General features: G+C 39.8%; 1 protein-coding gene across 2 annotated transcripts; it reads right to left on the reverse strand.

Annotated features, from left to right (window-relative positions):
* Positions 1-10,864: 10,864 nt before the first annotated feature.
* LOC130561939 (5-hydroxytryptamine receptor 3A-like) lies at positions 10,865-15,827 on the reverse strand. Of its 2 annotated transcripts, XM_057346622.1 has the most exons (10): positions 15,637-15,827; positions 15,475-15,537; positions 15,002-15,147; positions 14,869-14,913; positions 14,448-14,554; positions 13,808-13,977; positions 12,707-12,831; positions 11,893-12,103; positions 11,574-11,735; positions 10,865-11,456 (listed from the first exon to the last, which is right to left on the reverse strand). In XM_057346622.1, the coding sequence occupies exons 2-10, from the start codon at positions 15,527-15,529 to the stop codon at positions 11,158-11,160; spliced, it is 1,320 nt and encodes a 439-aa protein (XP_057202605.1). In that variant the 5' UTR covers positions 15,530-15,537; positions 15,637-15,827; the 3' UTR covers positions 10,865-11,157. The 2 variants fall into 2 exon arrangements, with proteins under 2 accessions (XP_057202605.1, XP_057202604.1); XM_057346621.1 differs by having other exon boundaries at positions 15,475-15,827.
* Between the last annotated feature and the right edge of the window lie 1,623 nt (positions 15,828-17,450).

A 17,450-nucleotide genomic window follows, 5' to 3' on the forward strand; every position in this document is an offset into this window, starting at 1 on the left:
TAAAGATGGTTGCGCCCTGCAAGAGCTCGAAGGCTGACGACATCAAAGGCAAGGGGTGACTTTTCTTGACTGTGATGTCGTTCAGCCCCCGGTAATCAATGCAGGGGCGAAGGGAACCATCTTTCTTCTCCACAAAGAAAAACCCCACCCCAGCCAGAGAAGAAGAGGGACGAATAATGCCGGTCAACAAGGAATCGGCCACGTACCTTTCCATAGCCTCCCTCTCGGGACCAGAGAGAGAATAAAGGCGACCCTTAGGTGGAGAGGTGCCAGGTAACAGGTCGATCGCACAGTCGTACGGGCGGTGCGGAGGAAGAGATTCCGCTCGAGACCTACTGAATACCGCTCTCAGATCATGATAAATGGTAGGTACCCTGTGAGGTCAACAGGATCCTCCTGAAACAGAGGGGTAGAGATCGAGGGAGACAGGGCAGTAGTTAAACAATTAGATGCACAGAAAACACTCCATTCACACACAACATTGTTTCTCCAGTCAATGTGAGGGTTATGTTTCGACAGCCCAGCATGACCCAAAACGACTGGAACAGAGGGTGAATGGATTAGGAGAAACTGGACCACCTCGGTGTGATTACCGGAAGTGGTGAGCGACACCTGTGGAGGTGATGTCGGTGAGTGGGGTGCCGCAGAGCGTTTCTGCCACGATAGTCTGAGCTAGTGGAGTAACGGGAATTCTCCACTTCTTGGCAAGTTCGATGTCAATAAAATCACCCTCCGCTCCAGAGTCTATGAGGGCTGACACAGAGTGGCTCCCTCCCATTCACTGAATGACTGCCAGGGGGAAAAGGACGGCTGCGAGAGAGAAGGCTGGCAGGAGTAACGCTTACCCTACGGGAAGTCATGTCGCCAGGATGAATGTCTGCTGAGTGGGCAGACCGCCACTAAATGTCCAGGATCACCGCAGTAAAGGCACAGGTCGTTGGCCAGACGTCGACGACGTCCTCCAGGGGAGAAGAAGGTCGGGGAGACGGTTGGTTCTCATCCCTGGGGGTGCTTGAGGGCTCCCCGCCCAGCGTCCCCTTCCCACGCCGTCGAGACCGGAGACCCAGGCGAAAATGGAGGGCGAGCTGCACCAGCCCGTCGAGAGTCGGGGGAAGTTCCAGTGAGTAGATCTCGTCCAACACATGGTCCGCTAGTCCGTGCAGAAAACGGTCCCAGAGCACCTTGTTGTTCCAGATGCAGGATGATGCCAACGTGCTAAACTCAATGGAGTAATCCGAAACCGACCTGCGACCTTGTTGTAACAGTGACAATGACCGAGCCGCCTCGTTCTCCAGTGCAGACCAATCAAACACCCTCTTGAGCTCCTGAGAAAACAACTCAAAAGAACCGCAGCATACATGGTGGTTGTCCCACACCACCGTTCCCCACTCCCTGGCGACGCCTGTCAGATGCATGACCACGAATGCCACCTTCGACTGCTCGGTGTTAAAGCAGGAGGGCTGTAGGGAGAAAGTCAGTGAGCATTGGGAGAGGAAGGAATGACAAGAAGTGGGCTCACCGGCATAGGGAACCGGAGGACTGAGGCGCGGCTCCGACCGACGTGAGGAAGGTGCATCTCCAACGGTGCTGCACTGGCAGCAGCAGATGCCTGTTCAGCTTGGGTCCATTCCAGGTGTTGAGTGATGGCAGTGAGTTGTTGGGACAGGGTAGTTATGCCTTGTCGGATCTCCGCTACCTCCTGCTGCTGACGACCCAATAGCACACCTTGCTTTACGACAGCTTGGCGGACATCTGTCTCTCCTGCTGAGTCCATCCTTGGCGATGTACTGTTAAGGACGTGACAAGGACTCAGATGCAGGTAGGGTTAAATGGAGAGTTTATTCCATACAAAAAGGTAAATCCAAATCAACACAAGGTGACAGGGTACTCCTGGCAGCAACAACAACAAAAACCAACAAGAAAAAAACAACAACAACTGTTCACTCCAGTTAGGCGAGAATAGCGCCGGTATCTGTAAGGTAAAACTAGAGGCAAAAAGCCGTATGGGAAAAACAGTCCAAACCGGCCCTCTCAGTTATCGCCTCCCTGGGGAGAGACGCGGAGATTAAATCCTGCCTTGTGAACAGTAGAGCAGAGAACAAAGCATTAGTACATGGCATAATTAGTGATGTTACTTCTGAGCCGAGGCTTCGGAGCGTGTGTCGAGAAATCCTGGAAGCTTTCAGTGAAGCGCGTATCGAGGCTTGTATCGCTTTAGACCAATGATGTCATAGATGACGTCTGAAGCCTCGCTTCCGCCCGAGTGGTTCAGTAAGTGGTTTGAATCTTGCCGCGACATTTTGACAGCTATATAAACCAAGTACCACAAGCACATTCACTCCCCTCTGCCCAGTTAAACCCAGACACTTTACAGTTTTACAATAATAATATTGCCCCTTCTGCCTATTATGACCAAATAATTGATTTACACACATTTATTTCAAGCCAATAAGTTAATTACATATTTATGCTCAGTGGTAAGAGCATTGCGTTAACAACGCAAGGTTGTGGGTTCGGTCCCAGGGGATTGCACATACCTATGTATAAATGTATAGGATAATGCAATGTAAGTCGCTTAAGCATCTGCCAAATGCATAAATGTAAATACAATAATTATATTATATACCACCAGAAAATATACATTATATTCATAAAAATAGATTAGTCTAATTGGAAATTGTTTTTTTCCCTTCACCGTAATTTCTAAGCCTTAACTGGCGCAAAATACAGTGTATCACAGACCACATCAGGCACATCTGTAATGTATCTGCCTGTTTTACACTCTTTGGCCACCAGATGGTATTGTGAGCAAATGAAGCCTCGAGAAATGAACCCTTTTGTGAACCACTTGGCTGAAAAGCTTCAATGCTTCATGAGGCTTCATCTCGCCATCACTAGGCATAATGCTCACAACAAACAAATACATCGCTACGCTGAGAACAGGGACAGCCTTGGCTAAAATAGAGGGAAAAACAAATGGGAAACGGGTATGAGTAGTAGAGAAGTGAAGGGGGAAAACAATCAAACAGTATAACAAAAAAATAAACAAACTGAAAGGCAGAGCCTGACACTGAGTGCTTGATAATTGCTGGTATTGTCAACCAACAACTTTTATTCCCATTTAGACAGATGGGTGTCAATTTTAAAAACTGAATGTTGTGCAATAGTACAAAATTGCTTTGAGTGATTGTCTTTATCTTCTGATGGCCACAAACACCACACCAAGTTTTGGTTCTGTATCAACATGTAAACTTGTAAAGCCTCTCATCCAATCCGATTCAAAAACCTGATCAAATTGTTGTTTATTGGGTCTATTAAATGTTCTTCTGCCAATCTTTTTACATTCTGTATATTACTGTTTAGGATTGTGAATTTCAGTTTACAACAAAGATTACAACAAGGTCTGTTGGGTTTTAAAGGTGCAGTGAACTAGGACCACAATTTTAACCCGAGCTTTTGTTATCTAAGAATGAATCGTATTCAAGCAAACATCCTGTAAGTGTCAGACTTGAAAACGCCCTTATTACTGAAATAACAACTGTTATTGACACGAGGCTCAGCGAACGGCAGGTTCTGGTATGCACCTGTCTATGACAGATAGGTTGAACACCGCCTCCACAGAAGAATATCAACGCCTACTTCTCTAGCCCCGCCCACTGGTTCGCGCATGACAGTACTGAACACAAGCTGCACGGAACCACATAGAGCGAGTGTAAGCATCATGGCGTTAAAGATCGCAAAATATTGTGCAGTGCCTGGTTGTGAAAGAACACAGTCGCTGCATAACCTCTTCCTTCGGATTCCGACAGTAGGAATGCGTGGTTGAAGTTCATTTTTAAAGATGGTCCAGCTCACGTGGGGAAAACATTGAGCGTTTGTTTGCTTCATTTCAACGTGGATTCCTTGAACAAGTCTTTGCGGAGAGACTAAAATTAAAAAGCAGTGCTGTGCCTTCAATATTGGATCCGATAGGAATGGCGCAGCAATCTTAAGTGCAAAACATATTTGTACTATGCGTCACTATTGCTTTGTTAGAGATCGCTTGATATGCCCTGATAGTATTACCTGGGGACCTCTAGTCATTTGTAATAATTGTAAACAGCATCTCTGTGATTAGGCGGGCTCATATATCATTTTTCAAGGTTTTATCCACCATTTGCGAATAATGGAGGTTGTTTTGAAGTGTTTTGATATTATTTCTGGTGCTAGGTCATATCCATATCTGCCAACACTGTGGTTTTGGCTGGGAGTCTACCATTTGTTTATTTATCATGAAAACTATAACATTTGAGACCCGTGATCGCGGTGATCTTCTGTCTGGTTCGCGGGTCTTAAATGCTGACATGTACGGTCATATATCACTAAACACCATACAACTATAGGCTATACAAACTATACGCAAAGCCTTGCCATCACATCCGGGTAATAAGTCCTTAAATTTGAGTAAAATCACGTTACGTAATGTTACGTGTCTAACCAAATTCACAGAAGGCTCCAACTAAGTCAACTACGCAAGTTGCTATTCATTCATAGCAGTGGGTGTTTACTTCCAAGTCTTCTATGCGGCCCGCCCTTAAAAACCGAGCGTTTTTCCAGCCAGCCTCAAAACCAGGGTAGAAAATAGCCCATAATCAAATATTGATTTTGATGTTTTCGAATGTAAAAACCACGCGAACGTCATAAGTAGACATCAGACAATAGTGTAAAACAATAAAAACGGCCAGTTCACTGCACCTTTAAAACATATCCATTTTGTCATGTCCTAGCCTTAAATCTACCTGACTTTAACTTTTTCTAAAAACAAATGCATAGAAAGGATTCACATTATAGCCAACTGGTAATTAACAATTTCTCTGAGAAGTTGCACTGCTATATTTGTTTTTATAATTGTATTTTTGTTAGGGGTGAAATGGGAAATGACCCAGGCCAGTATCAAACCCATGCATGTCCCATGAGGCAATACCTCTTAACAGCTAAGGGGGTTTTAGGCACTCCACTTCGTGCTTCACTGTAACCCACTGCTTCTTTGGGCTTATTGCTTTATTTTAAAACAGCTAAGCTTTCGCGGAGTGCCTAAAACCCACTTAGCTATAATAAGATGCATTGTAACCCACTGCTTCGCGGGGCCTATTGCTTTTTTAAAACGGTTTTCAGCAAGGTTTCATAAAATAAAGTTAAATTCAGGCTATGTAATGCGGTCAGCAGTTATAAATCAGTGTATTTTATAAAGGGCTCGGCATACTACATTCGAAATCGAAAAACTACTGTCTGACCTGATTTCGAACAAAATTTTGTCCAAACGACAATTCGTTTCACTAGTTCGCCGCAGCAAACCAAACAGAACTCTCCGGGAAAGTTTGTGTTGGCCGGTAAACACCGAATATGGAAACGATTATATTTTAAAATATTTTGTTTGAATACTAGTACATTTACTTACAATTAATTTAAGTATGTCAGCATGAGACCTCGTTCTATAATAATTCTATGATTAAATGACTGACAGAGACCCATCCTCTATCAGCCAATCACTGTGGTCATAGTCGGTAAGCTTGCTGACATCATCCAAAGCAACGAGGTCAACCCCGCCCTTTTTCATATCTTAAAGGCAGAGTAGATCATTTGGAAAATGCTAACGTTTGCCTGCTAGCAGTGCAATCATACTATCCCTCCCTCTCGCTAATCACCATCCAAAGCCACGCCTCCTCCAAAACACATGAGCGCACGCGCAGACCAGAAGCTGTTGGATCGGTTCCAGTGAAGTCATGTCACATTCACCGGTGAGAAAACATTACAGTACAAAGTGGATGACATTACAACAATAACGAACATCTCCAGGTACCTGCTCTCTGTACGCCATTGTCCCGCTGCCTGCACATGGCTCTCACTAAATCCTTGGTGTTTCGAATTAGATCCGTGGGCGTGGCTTGTTGTTTTTGACTAAATCCTTGGTGTTTCAAGTCTTATGAAACCTTTACCCTAACCCTAACCTTACTCTAACAATCTAAACTACCTATGATTGTTAAAATCGCCAAAAAAACACTGTTGCATGATGACGTCAGACTCGAAACACCAAGGATTTAGTGAGAGCCGCCTGGGCACATCGCACATGAGTCTGCTGATGACGTATGATGGGTGCGCAGTGGGATGCAAAATACGCTGACTGAAAATGTACACATGACGTATCATTGCCCTCGGACCGAGGGAAGTAATTGGTCCAACGGTTTTTGACCCTACGCCTTTCACAGAAGATCTATAATTATAAAAATACCAATGTTTCGCTTTACTTATTGATTGCTATCAGGATGTTAAGAGACTTCCAACCAACTCAACTCAACTTTATTTATATAGCACTTTTTACAATTTTCATTGTTACAAAGCAGCTGTACATAAGACATATTGACTATAAGCAAACCAATTAAAGTTGTACCTGCAAAAATCAAGAAAAAGGTGAAAACAAAGAAGACGGACATACCCACATACAAAACACTCCACACACACAATATGCACACGTGCTAACACACAGACACACACACACGGACACGCACACACACACGTACATAGACAAGTATGCGCACACACAAAGACACGCACACACACACACGCATAGTGAGAGCACACATTTAAGATAAAGGAGAGAGAAGCACAGGTCAAATATAACAGACTATACATTTTTATATGCAATATTAATTAAGTAAAACTTTAAAATTCTAAAGCAGCCCCCCCAGCCAGGCAGATGCAAAACAGTATGCAAACGGTGGCGAGGAACCCAAAACTCTAATCGAGAAAAAAAATCTCAGGAGAACCCAGGCCCAACCAGGGGATTCCAGTTCCCCTCTGGCAAAAGCTGCTGCCTCTGCACAAGCTCCAGAGAGCGTGCACAAGGCTAAATAAAATAAATAAACTTACTAATAAGGTAAATTATAGTTTAAGATTATCTTTAATAATCTAATAGCATTTGAAATTTTGTGGTGAGGACGTGTCAGGTGACCGCGTCTTTCTTTATCCAGCTCTATCATCTCAGCTCTTGTCAGGTCTCTGCTCTACCATCAGGTCTGGGCATGAACTGCATCCTGCTCGCTGTGGTAACCTTGGAACAATGAGACAAGACTGGATGAGAGTAGTGTACTGTTCTGCACTCTTTGATGCAACAAGTACATCAGTTGTGTTTTTGGTTCCGGTTGATCTAACTAGTGCAGCCTAAACCCTCAGAGGATTTATATTATGGAAGTCTAGTGTATGCAAGATTAAAAAGATGCGTCTTTAGTCTAGATTTAAACAGACAGAGTGTGTCTGCCTCCCGGACAGTGCAGGGAAGACTATTCCAAAGTTTAGGCGCTAGATAGGAGAAGGATCTACCACCAGCACTTGATTTTGAAATTCTAGGTATTACCAACTGACAGGACGCCTGAGAGCGTAATGCACGTGAAGGACTGTAATACAAAAGGAGTTCATTCAAGTACTGAGGAGCTAAACCATGTAAGGCTTTATAGGTAATAAGCAAGATTTTAAAGTTAACGCGATGCTTTATAGGTAACCAGTGCAAGGTTGACAGAACCGGGCTAATATGTTCATACTTTTTTGTACGTGTAAGAACTCGAGCTGCCGCGTTTTGGACCAATTGGAGTTTTTGTAATAAGCCTGCAGGGCAACCACCTAACAGTGCATTACAGTAATCTAGTCTTGATGTCATGAATGCATGAATTAACTTCTCTGCATCTGAGATTGACAGCATATGACGTAGTTTAGATATATTCTTAAGATGGAAAAACGCAATTTTACAGGTGTTGGCGACGTGGCTCTCAAATGACAGATTACTATCGAATAGAACGCCAAGATTCTTTGCTGACGACGAGGGTTTTATGGAACATCCGTCAATAGTTAAACAGTATTCTTGGTTGTTACTTATAGCAGTTTTCGGTCCAATAAGTAACACTTCTGTTTTGTCCGAGTTCAGTAATAAAATGTTTTTACTCATCCAGTTTTTTATATTGACTATGCATTCCATTATTCGATGGAACTGCTGTGTTTCATGAGGCTTCGAGGAAATATAAAGTTGAGTATCATCAGCATAACAGTGAAAGCTAACTTTAATAACCGTGTCGCTTTATTATATCTTCTAGAGGTAGCATGTATAATGCGAAGAGCAGAGGCCCTAAGACTGAGCCCTGTGGTACCGTACTGGACTTGCGATTTGCGTGACACCTCATTGTTTATTGCTACAAATTGAAAACGGTCGGATAAATAAGATTTATACCATTTCAAAGCTATTCCTTTAATGCCGACGTAATTTTCAAGTCTATGTAGGAGTGTGCTGTGGTCAATGGTATCGAATGCAGCACTAAGGTCTAGCAGCACCAATAACGAGATACAACCTTGGTCAGACGCCAATAGCAGATCATTTGTAACTCTGATCAAAGCAGTCTCTGTACTGTGACATGCTCTATATCCAGACTGGAATTCTTCATTGATGTCATTCCTTTGGAGGAAGGAGCATAATTGAGTTGAAACTACTTTTTCCAGAACTTTAGATATGAAAGGTAGATTCGATATAGGCCTTTAGTTCCCTAGTTCTCTAGGGTCGAGTTGGGGTTTTTTGACAAGGGGCCTTATAACAGCCACCTTATATGCTTTAGGCACATGTCCCAATGTCAGAGATGAGTTAATTATAATAATATATAATACAATTATAATAATATAATTTCTGGGAGCATCTCTTTCAGTAGATTTGTAGGTAGAGGGGCTAGCATGCATGTTGTTGATTTAGATGATCTAATGATTTTAGACAGCTCATCGTGATCTACGGTATAAAATAATTGCATTATCTCCTTAGGGGCACTGTAGTTAGTTTGTTCAGCGGGTTACACTTCTGATTGCATTGTTATAATTTTTTCTCTAATATCTTGGATTTTATATGTGAAGTAGTTCATAAATTCATCACTGCTATGCTGATATACAGGATCAGAAGTCACTGACGATTTATTTTTTGTTAATTTAGCCACTGTGTTAAATAAAAACCTTGGGTTGTACTGGTTTTCTTCTATTAGTGATGAAAAGTAGGCGTATCTAGAAGTTTTTAGGGCTTTCCTGTATTTTCGAATACCATCCTTCCATGCTGTACGAAAGAGCTCTAATTTAGTTTTCTTAAAGTTGCGCTCCATTTTTCGGGCCGCTTTCTTTAGAGCCTGAGTGTGTTCATTATACCATGGTGTTTGACTGCCATTTTTAATCTTCTTTAAACGTAGAGGAGCAACTGTGTCTAGCGTTACCGAGAAGGTGGAATTAAAATTTTCAATGGTAGTGTCAAGATCTTCAACGTTATTTCTCATGCTAGCGATTTGAGACAATTCGGGCAGATTATTGAGAAACGCATCTTTGGTAGTTGAAGTTATTGTTCTACCATATTTGTAACAATGAGTTTTATTTGCAGCCGTAGGCCAGTGAAGCAAACATAATACCAGATAATGATCCGAATTGTCTTCACTCTGCTGAAGGATTTTAACGTCGTCCACATTTATACCGTAAGACAGTATTAAATCTAAAGTATGATTACGAAGGTGAGTGGGTCCTGATACATGTTGACTAACGCCCATGGAGTTAAGAGTGTCTTTGAAAGCCATTCCTAAGGCATCTGTATCGGTATCTACATGGATGTTAAAGTCACCAGCGACAAGGACTCTATCTGCGGCCAGTACTAGTTCTGATAAGAACCCACCAAATTCTTTAATAAAATCTGTGTGGTGCCCTGGAGGCCTATACAATAGCTAAAATAAATTTTAAAAATGTTTTATCTTTAGTATTAGGTGTTGAAACATGAAAGTGAAAGTGACCTATTAGTCAGATATGGTGACCCATACCCGAAATGTGACTTCTGCATTTAACCCATCCAGAGAGTAGTGAACACACTCACAGCAAGTTGTGAACACACGTACACCCGGAGCAGTACCCGGATGAAGTACCATGACTTCAAAAAAATTATATTTAGAGTTAGACTTCTGGGAAATGCTAAAAGAGTTATTGTAAAGTGCTGCGACACCTCCCCCTCTGCCTTTTAGACGAGGCTCATGTTTATAATAATAATCTTGGGGGACAGATTCATTTAAAGTAATATAACCAGCATGACAAAAACGTTTCTGGACAGGATTGGCTACTCGGCCTTCAAGAATTCTCTCTGCTCCTTAGTAAAAGTTGCTCTCAGCAGCGTTGTGAAGAGGCTTTAAGAGGAAAAGTTTTTCTGCTGTTTAGGAGAGCTTTTAGTGGTAAGATCAAATGTTTTTTTAATAGGGGCCCTGGTTCTGTGTAGGCCTATAACCTACATTCACACAAGTAATAATAATATTTTAAATTGAAATATTTCACTCTATGTGTCTATCTATATAATCTATATAATATATGGGTTTCACTTTCTGAAATGAGCATCTATTATTTTACGAGCACTATCTGCCGTCCTAAACTCTTTCTCTGACTAGTTAACGTTCGTTCACGTTGCCCTCATTCATGTGTTAGGCGCCACCCAGTGGAGCCATGACGTAATAACGCTTGGAAATCTATTAAAAGCGTCTTGTTTTAAAATATCTACTTAAAATATCAATGTTTGGCGCCAGCGTATCGATTCTCGTATCGCACGGAGAAGCACGACGATACATCGCCATTTCGATATATTGTCCCACCCCTACTGTTTAGTGCATTGTCAACTAAATGCCATGTAGCCTACTGAAAAGTAAATACACAAACCCTGAGAAGAGTCCATTCACATTGCATTCTCTTTGTGTGGTTTCATTTGTGTGCGATGTTAATTAACAGAACAACAGTGCACGCAATCTTGTTGTCATAGCTGGATGGAAAACAATAATACTCAGATTCGTTTTATTGATATAGAAATTTAATCGTGTGACAGGTGTGTATATTAGATTTTGTCTAGAGGCAGGTTCTGTTTTATAAAACAAATGGGATTGTTGTATTTTCAGTTTTTAGACTCCAGGTTTCTCATAAACATTCACAAAAGGCATGAGAATTAAGAGATCATACAGTATATTTAAGATATCATGTTGCTTTTCTAACAAGTATAAAGTCTGTATTACTACTATATAATTTGCTATATTCAGGTTATATATAAAAAACCAGGAGAATGGATACAGCTGAGAGACTCTGTTGTTGAAATTAGTCGGGATTATACGAGTAGTCAAAATTGTCATCGTCACGCTCCGAATCATCCCAGAAATCCAGATTATTAACCTTGCAAATGTCTGTCCGGGTAATACAAATAAGAATTATAATGTATGAAATGTAAATGAATACAAAAAAGTAGAAAAACATTTTGTCCAGTCGATAGGAAAAGGCCATGGTGTCCTCTGTCTGCTTGTCATCTTTCTTCATGTTCTCCAGAAACTTCACTATCTTCTGAAGCGCAGCCTGCTCTGAGGTCACACCACCACACTTTTTTTCAATCACACCAGTATCTGTGAATGCAGACCTCATCATTTTTGGGATTGCTGAACTGACATTAGACTTTTTTCTTAAATAAACACACAGTAAACCCCAGTGAAGCATTTCTCTCTTACTGTGGTTTCTTTTACCTTTCTCTGCATCCAAACTTCCGTGTGTTTGGGTGTCCAATGTAGGATGAACCTTCACACGTCTGCATGGCAAGATGCTTCCGTCTACAGACAGACGTGTTAACACTATGGAAATCAGCATGCTCAGGACCAAACACACCAGACAGAAACTGAAGTGATAATCTTCAGAGAAACAAACAAGAGATAAAAACACATTTATGTGGCTATTAACTAAATGAAATGTTAACAAACAGAAGGAACTATTTTTTTCTTTGCAGTAGGTGTGACCCAGCCGTCTGTATAAATAAATGAATGTGTTATTGTGTTATCTTTCACTCACGGAGGAGAGGGCTACAGTTTCCACCATTAGGCAGATGTTCGTTGAGGATGAGAAGGAACATGGTGAAGCTCAGGACCAGCGTGACCTTGAAAGAGTTGCGCTCTCCTCCTTCAAATGGCAGAGCAAAGCTCACCAGGTCGGCAAACATTATAAGTGCACTGGGCAAGATCAGAGTCACGAAGGCACCAAAGGGGTTGATAGACAGGGTGACCTGTTCACAAATCAAAGCACTTAATGATGGAAGGCTTTCTGCTGGTTATGAGTGATAAAGCAACTTTGCTAAACCGCTATGCAACATGTCCACTGTGCTATGAATGATCAAGGTTATAGGTGACCCTGTTTACACCCGCTGAACATAAAAGTATCTGGTGATCTGTTCAGTAGCAACGACGACAGCGTCCACATTTTTGGATTGCTCAGACCACATGGGAAGTGGTAAGAAATGCATGTGACCATATCATATGTAGCATAAATGCTTGTCTCATCTGTGCTTGTCAACCACAAATTGGATAACTTAAGAAAAAAATTGGGTAACTTATGTGACCCTATAAGCACAGAGGTCACTGCAGTATCTCTTTAAACAAAAACAAAAGGCATACTGTGCATTCAAATTATTATCTGAAAATCTCTCTGTTTAGAAGAAGAGATCCGTTTCCTAAAAGAAACATTTTTGAGCATGTCCTTTAAAAAAATGATGCATATAACACACATTAGCAGGTGTAAACAGCGATGATCACTTGTGATCGAATCATTTAAGATAATATCAGATACAAAAACACAATATGATTGTAAATTTAGGATGGTAAAAAATTACAAAGAGATAATTGCGATCTTCTTGCGTCTTATCCTCATTTTTGGACACGCTCAAGGTCTGCCACTCTCCTCTACTACCGCTGATCAGAGTCACATTATTAGCAATGGACAAGGTCAGTGAACAAGCTATAGAGAAACACAAACAAAACAACATACAGACAACCAAAATAAGTTGTTCATGCTACAGAGCAGTGCTGTTTTCAACTGATGTGTCTACCGAGTGCCATTAAATATGACTTTCAAATCAAAGGGACCGTTCACCCAAAAATTGTGTCTTCATTTACTCACCCTTATGTCATTCCAACCTGTATGACTTTCTTTCTTCTGCAGAACACAAAAGAAGATATTTTGAAGAACACTGACATCCACACCACACTGAACCCAAAACCACTGAGACATTTCTCAAAACATCTTTTTTGTGTGTGTTCCACAGAAGAAAGACCGAGACATAAATGACATTAGTGAGAAATGTTGACAGCACTTTTACTTTTGGATGAACTAGCCCTTTCATTTTCTCAAGTACTGTAATGAGCTAAACGTGTCTCCAAATAAAGTTTAATCGACTTTTAAAATAAAAGTTTAAGGTACATTTAAGGTACTTTCTGTCAATTTGTAGTCTTAAAAGTCATATTCAGTACATTGCAAGTGCATTACAGTGGAAGTACAGCAGTGAAAGTTTTACATCTTTTGTAAGTAGGCCAATTCATCCTCAGGCAACCCCCAGTCTTTTTCATACAAATTATAGATTATATTTAAATTGGTTTGAAGTCCTAAAATGGGTCTGTGGTACAAAAAGAGAGGATTTAAGTAATAACTGATAACCTTTCCTATCATTTTGACTTGTGGCAACTGGTTTCAAATTTATACGTGCTTTTAGCACCACCCAGTGGACATTTCATGTGAAAACAGCATTCCGATTCTACAGTCACATATTACATTTTAGCTTTGTAAACTAGTATGTTATGTATATTTGTTTCACGTGAGCAAACGTATCGTTATTCATATACATTTGAAACAGTGGCTGAATAAAACATGTATGGAAATGGTTAGAAACAAATGCTGCCATTCACCTTCAGAAAGAATGACTAAACTTTAATCTTACATTTTTGGCTCCATCCATTGATGGCCACGGGACACTCCCCAAACACATAGGGGTAGTTGAATAAGTTGATTTCACAGCTCACCGTCGTAAACAAGATAACTGAATGCTCCACAACGCCATCTCTCCTCACCTGCACATCATTTGTGTACGGCTCCGTAGTAGTCTCCACACTGAACGCCAGAGAATATGTCATTTCAAAATTATCCAGGACATGACCTCAAATTAACACTTCAATGAAAAAAAAATACATTTTAATTATAGCTAATAGATAAATGAATTATCACAAGGGAGAAAAAAACATCCTTTTTATATCATGCCGATGATCAAACAGTATTTTCCACTCAGTGCAAGTATAAAAACTAGCCACATGTCAGTATAGATATTTGTGTAACAGACAACAACAAAATTAACAAAACTAACACAAAAGAAAATCTGAAACATGAATTCTATAACCGTTAGAGAAACACTGTTGCTTCTATGTTTAATGATCAAAAACAAAATTAAACTGCAGCTCAAAATGTTGTGGTGTAAACATTTGTGTTTATTTGGACATGTCCTTGATACGGACGTCTTCCAATGTCAAAGTTTGTCTGGTACTCTTTTTCAATGAACTGGAAAAAACTGTACAATTTCAACTCACGCATTGTCCAGAACTATCCTGGGAGTCCAGATTTTTTCAACGGGTAACACAACTGTTGGGAATCTATATGTATCATTTGTCCACCCAAGATCCGAATCCTTCCATTGCTGTGGGCAGAAAATACTATTAACCTAAGAAATCTTTGTTTTAGTTAAGTCTTCTTTTAAAGGTAGCATGATCATTTTCTATATTTTTGAGTTTTGTCCGATAGTTCTTAACCAACGTACTGTCAGGCAGTCATTATTGCAAAATATTCCCCTTTATATAGATGTGGAACTGCTGCGTTTCACATCAATGTTCCGTCTAACTCCACAGCATATGTTTATATTAATAATTTTGCATACATGCAGTATATAATTTAAAAAGCTAATGGTGGTAACACTTTTATGTGTTAATTTGCATTCATTCCCTCTATACTCACCATGTTAACCTTGATACGGCTGTTCATTTGCATTTCCTTTGTATCCTAAAAATAGATACATAGGTATAAAAACAATATATTTATGTGTCTAAAAACATAAATAGAAGATAATTAACAAGACAATGGTACTTACAAAAGACAGCGTCTCGTATTGTATTGAAGTGATGTTTACTCTGATGGTACAGTTATCACCCTGTGGGGCGCTCAGAAGTTCTTTTTTAACCAAAATATTTGCCAGACACCGTCGATCACAGTCTGTTGAATTTCCACAAGTCATCACTGTAAAACCAGATAAACAAGATATGACTAATACATAAGAGACAAACCAGTCTAGAGGTCAACATTGCAGCAGAAGAAAATAATAGTTTGATATCATTAGTTTGGACAGTTCAATAAGTCCTTATATTTAAAGAATCTGATCTGATAGTCACAAATATGCTTACATAAATATTACACAAATGATTCATTTTATGAACAAATGTATTCATTTTATAACTAAAGTTTTAGATAATTATATTACATGTCAATTGCAGTTATATTATTGTAACCACAGAACATTTAAAAACAATAGTGTAAGGTGTTGTAAATATACTGTAAATAATTTACCAGTCAGAGATAACATGATGAGGATCAAAGTTGAGATACTTGGTTTAAGAACCATTTTAGACCCTAGAAACACACACACAAACTGCATCATACAGTATGTGCTATATAATGTCATTGTAAACTGTGTGTAATTTTAGTAAATGTCAAATGAAGGAACTTTACCTTAGCTAGCAGGCATCAGAACATATCCAAATCCTCAATGCGCTTCAAGCTCTGGCTTTTTATAGTTTTCAGGTGAACATAATTTGGTTCATTTACAGGGCAACAGCTCTTTGAATACCCTGGTATTATGCAAGTCAAACAAAATAGACCTCATATTCATAGCATCTATAGGAGTTTAATTTGATTTTGCCTTAGTTTTGCCTTGTTATGGGTTTCATATAGCTAATAAGTTCTTGACAACAGAGCATTAAATTACTTACCGCCCTTTCACCTGTCATAATAGAGGGCCATAAGCTGCTTCACAATAGAGTTCATACATGAGGACAAGCGTTGCATATTAGCAAACACACATTGATTGTACAAACCTTTGATGGCACAGAGATGAACAAAAGCAACACATTTATCAAAGGATGACCTTGGCTTGTTCTAAATGAACAATGCAGCTTCACCCTGTTTGCATCTACGATCATCCGAAACATAATAATGCAATATAAATCCAACTGGGGGAAAAAAACAAAGAAAATCTTGTAATCTCATCATATATAAATAAACTGACTATAGGTGGTGGTGGTGAAAAGTCACAATCGCTGAAATCTAAGCATAATAATGACATACAGGGTCTGGATGGTACCCCCCACCTGTATCATCAGTTTTTTTGGAGTGAAATATATACCATTTTAGGATGTTTTCAGAGTAAACGTTATTATGGTTTGCCTGTCCTTTGGCTTCTGCTCTGGATAGACATAACAATTATAATATTATATACATAATAACACAAAGTTAAGAAAGAAGAGATATAACGCCAACAGTAATTTGTGGAAATGTAAGAAATTATTTTAGAAAAGAATGATTGATGGTAGTTCATATTCATGTGCATCTTTTAGAAATTCTGGAGCCTGACCCTCTTACACTGTAACAGATACCACTTACTATTCTTTAAGCTTTATCATCACCATAGGGTTCATTAAGGTTTATATTGATGTAAACAAATTACACTTTACAAGTTTCATAAAACATTAAGCATACACATGGAATTAATCAACAATTGCTTGTTATTAATACACCACATTTAAGCCATGCAAAAGCCCTTTAGACACAATACAAAAGAACATGAGTTCACCAATCAAACAAAGTTTCTTTAAATCAGTCGTTTAAACAGTTTGTGAAGGCTCATAAAGCCAAGATGAGTCCACAAAAGAAAGATTAGTGCACAAAAAAGGTTAATCCAAAAAAAGATTCTCCCAGCTGGAAAAAGACAAAACCCCCTAAAAAACTAAAGGTGTCACCCATGGTAACTTCTCTAAAACACTAAAACATTTTAAAACATTTTTAGTCCAAAGAAGCAGTTCTTCACTAAAACCATAATAGTGGCTTTATTGAGGTTTTCAGCATCTCCAACAGAATAAAGGAACATGGCACTTGCTAAAAATTGTAGCATTACGCAGACCATCTGTGGGACAGTGAGAGGGTGGCTCCACGCTGTTTTGTGTTGTATCTTTGGAGCCAGCAGCCTACACAAATATCGGATGCCATCACCTGAAAATCTGTACCTCTCGGTCAGATATTCGTCTGCAAAGGCCAACGGGTCTGACCTGTCCCGGAACACTCTTTCATGCCTGAATGCTCGTCTGAGTATTAACACTTCTTCGTCTACCACATCATCCAACAAAGGGCACGTCATCGTGGAGAGGAAACTTAATTGAAACCACCTTTGGTACGTCATCAGCCATTTCTTATGCTCTCTACAACTAATATATATATATATATATATATATATATATATACATGCACAACCTCTGACAGCAATATGAACA

This window comes from Triplophysa rosa, linkage group LG11 (genome assembly GCF_024868665.1).
Source record: "Triplophysa rosa linkage group LG11, Trosa_1v2, whole genome shotgun sequence".
Classification (NCBI taxonomy): Eukaryota; Metazoa; Chordata; class Actinopteri; order Cypriniformes; family Nemacheilidae; genus Triplophysa; species Triplophysa rosa.

Coding starts and splice junctions, on each gene's coding strand:
- LOC130561939 (XM_057346621.1), bottom strand. CDS start 15,589: ATGACATTATATAGCACATACTGTATGATGCAGTTTGTGTGTGTGTTT. Junction 14,914..15,001: donor AATACGAGACGCTGTCTTTT/GTAAGTACCATT, acceptor ATCTATTTTTAG/GATACAAAGGAAATGCAAAT. Junction 13,978..14,447: donor AGGATAGTTCTGGACAATGC/GTGAGTTGAAAT, acceptor TCTGGCGTTCAG/TGTGGAGACTACTACGGAGC.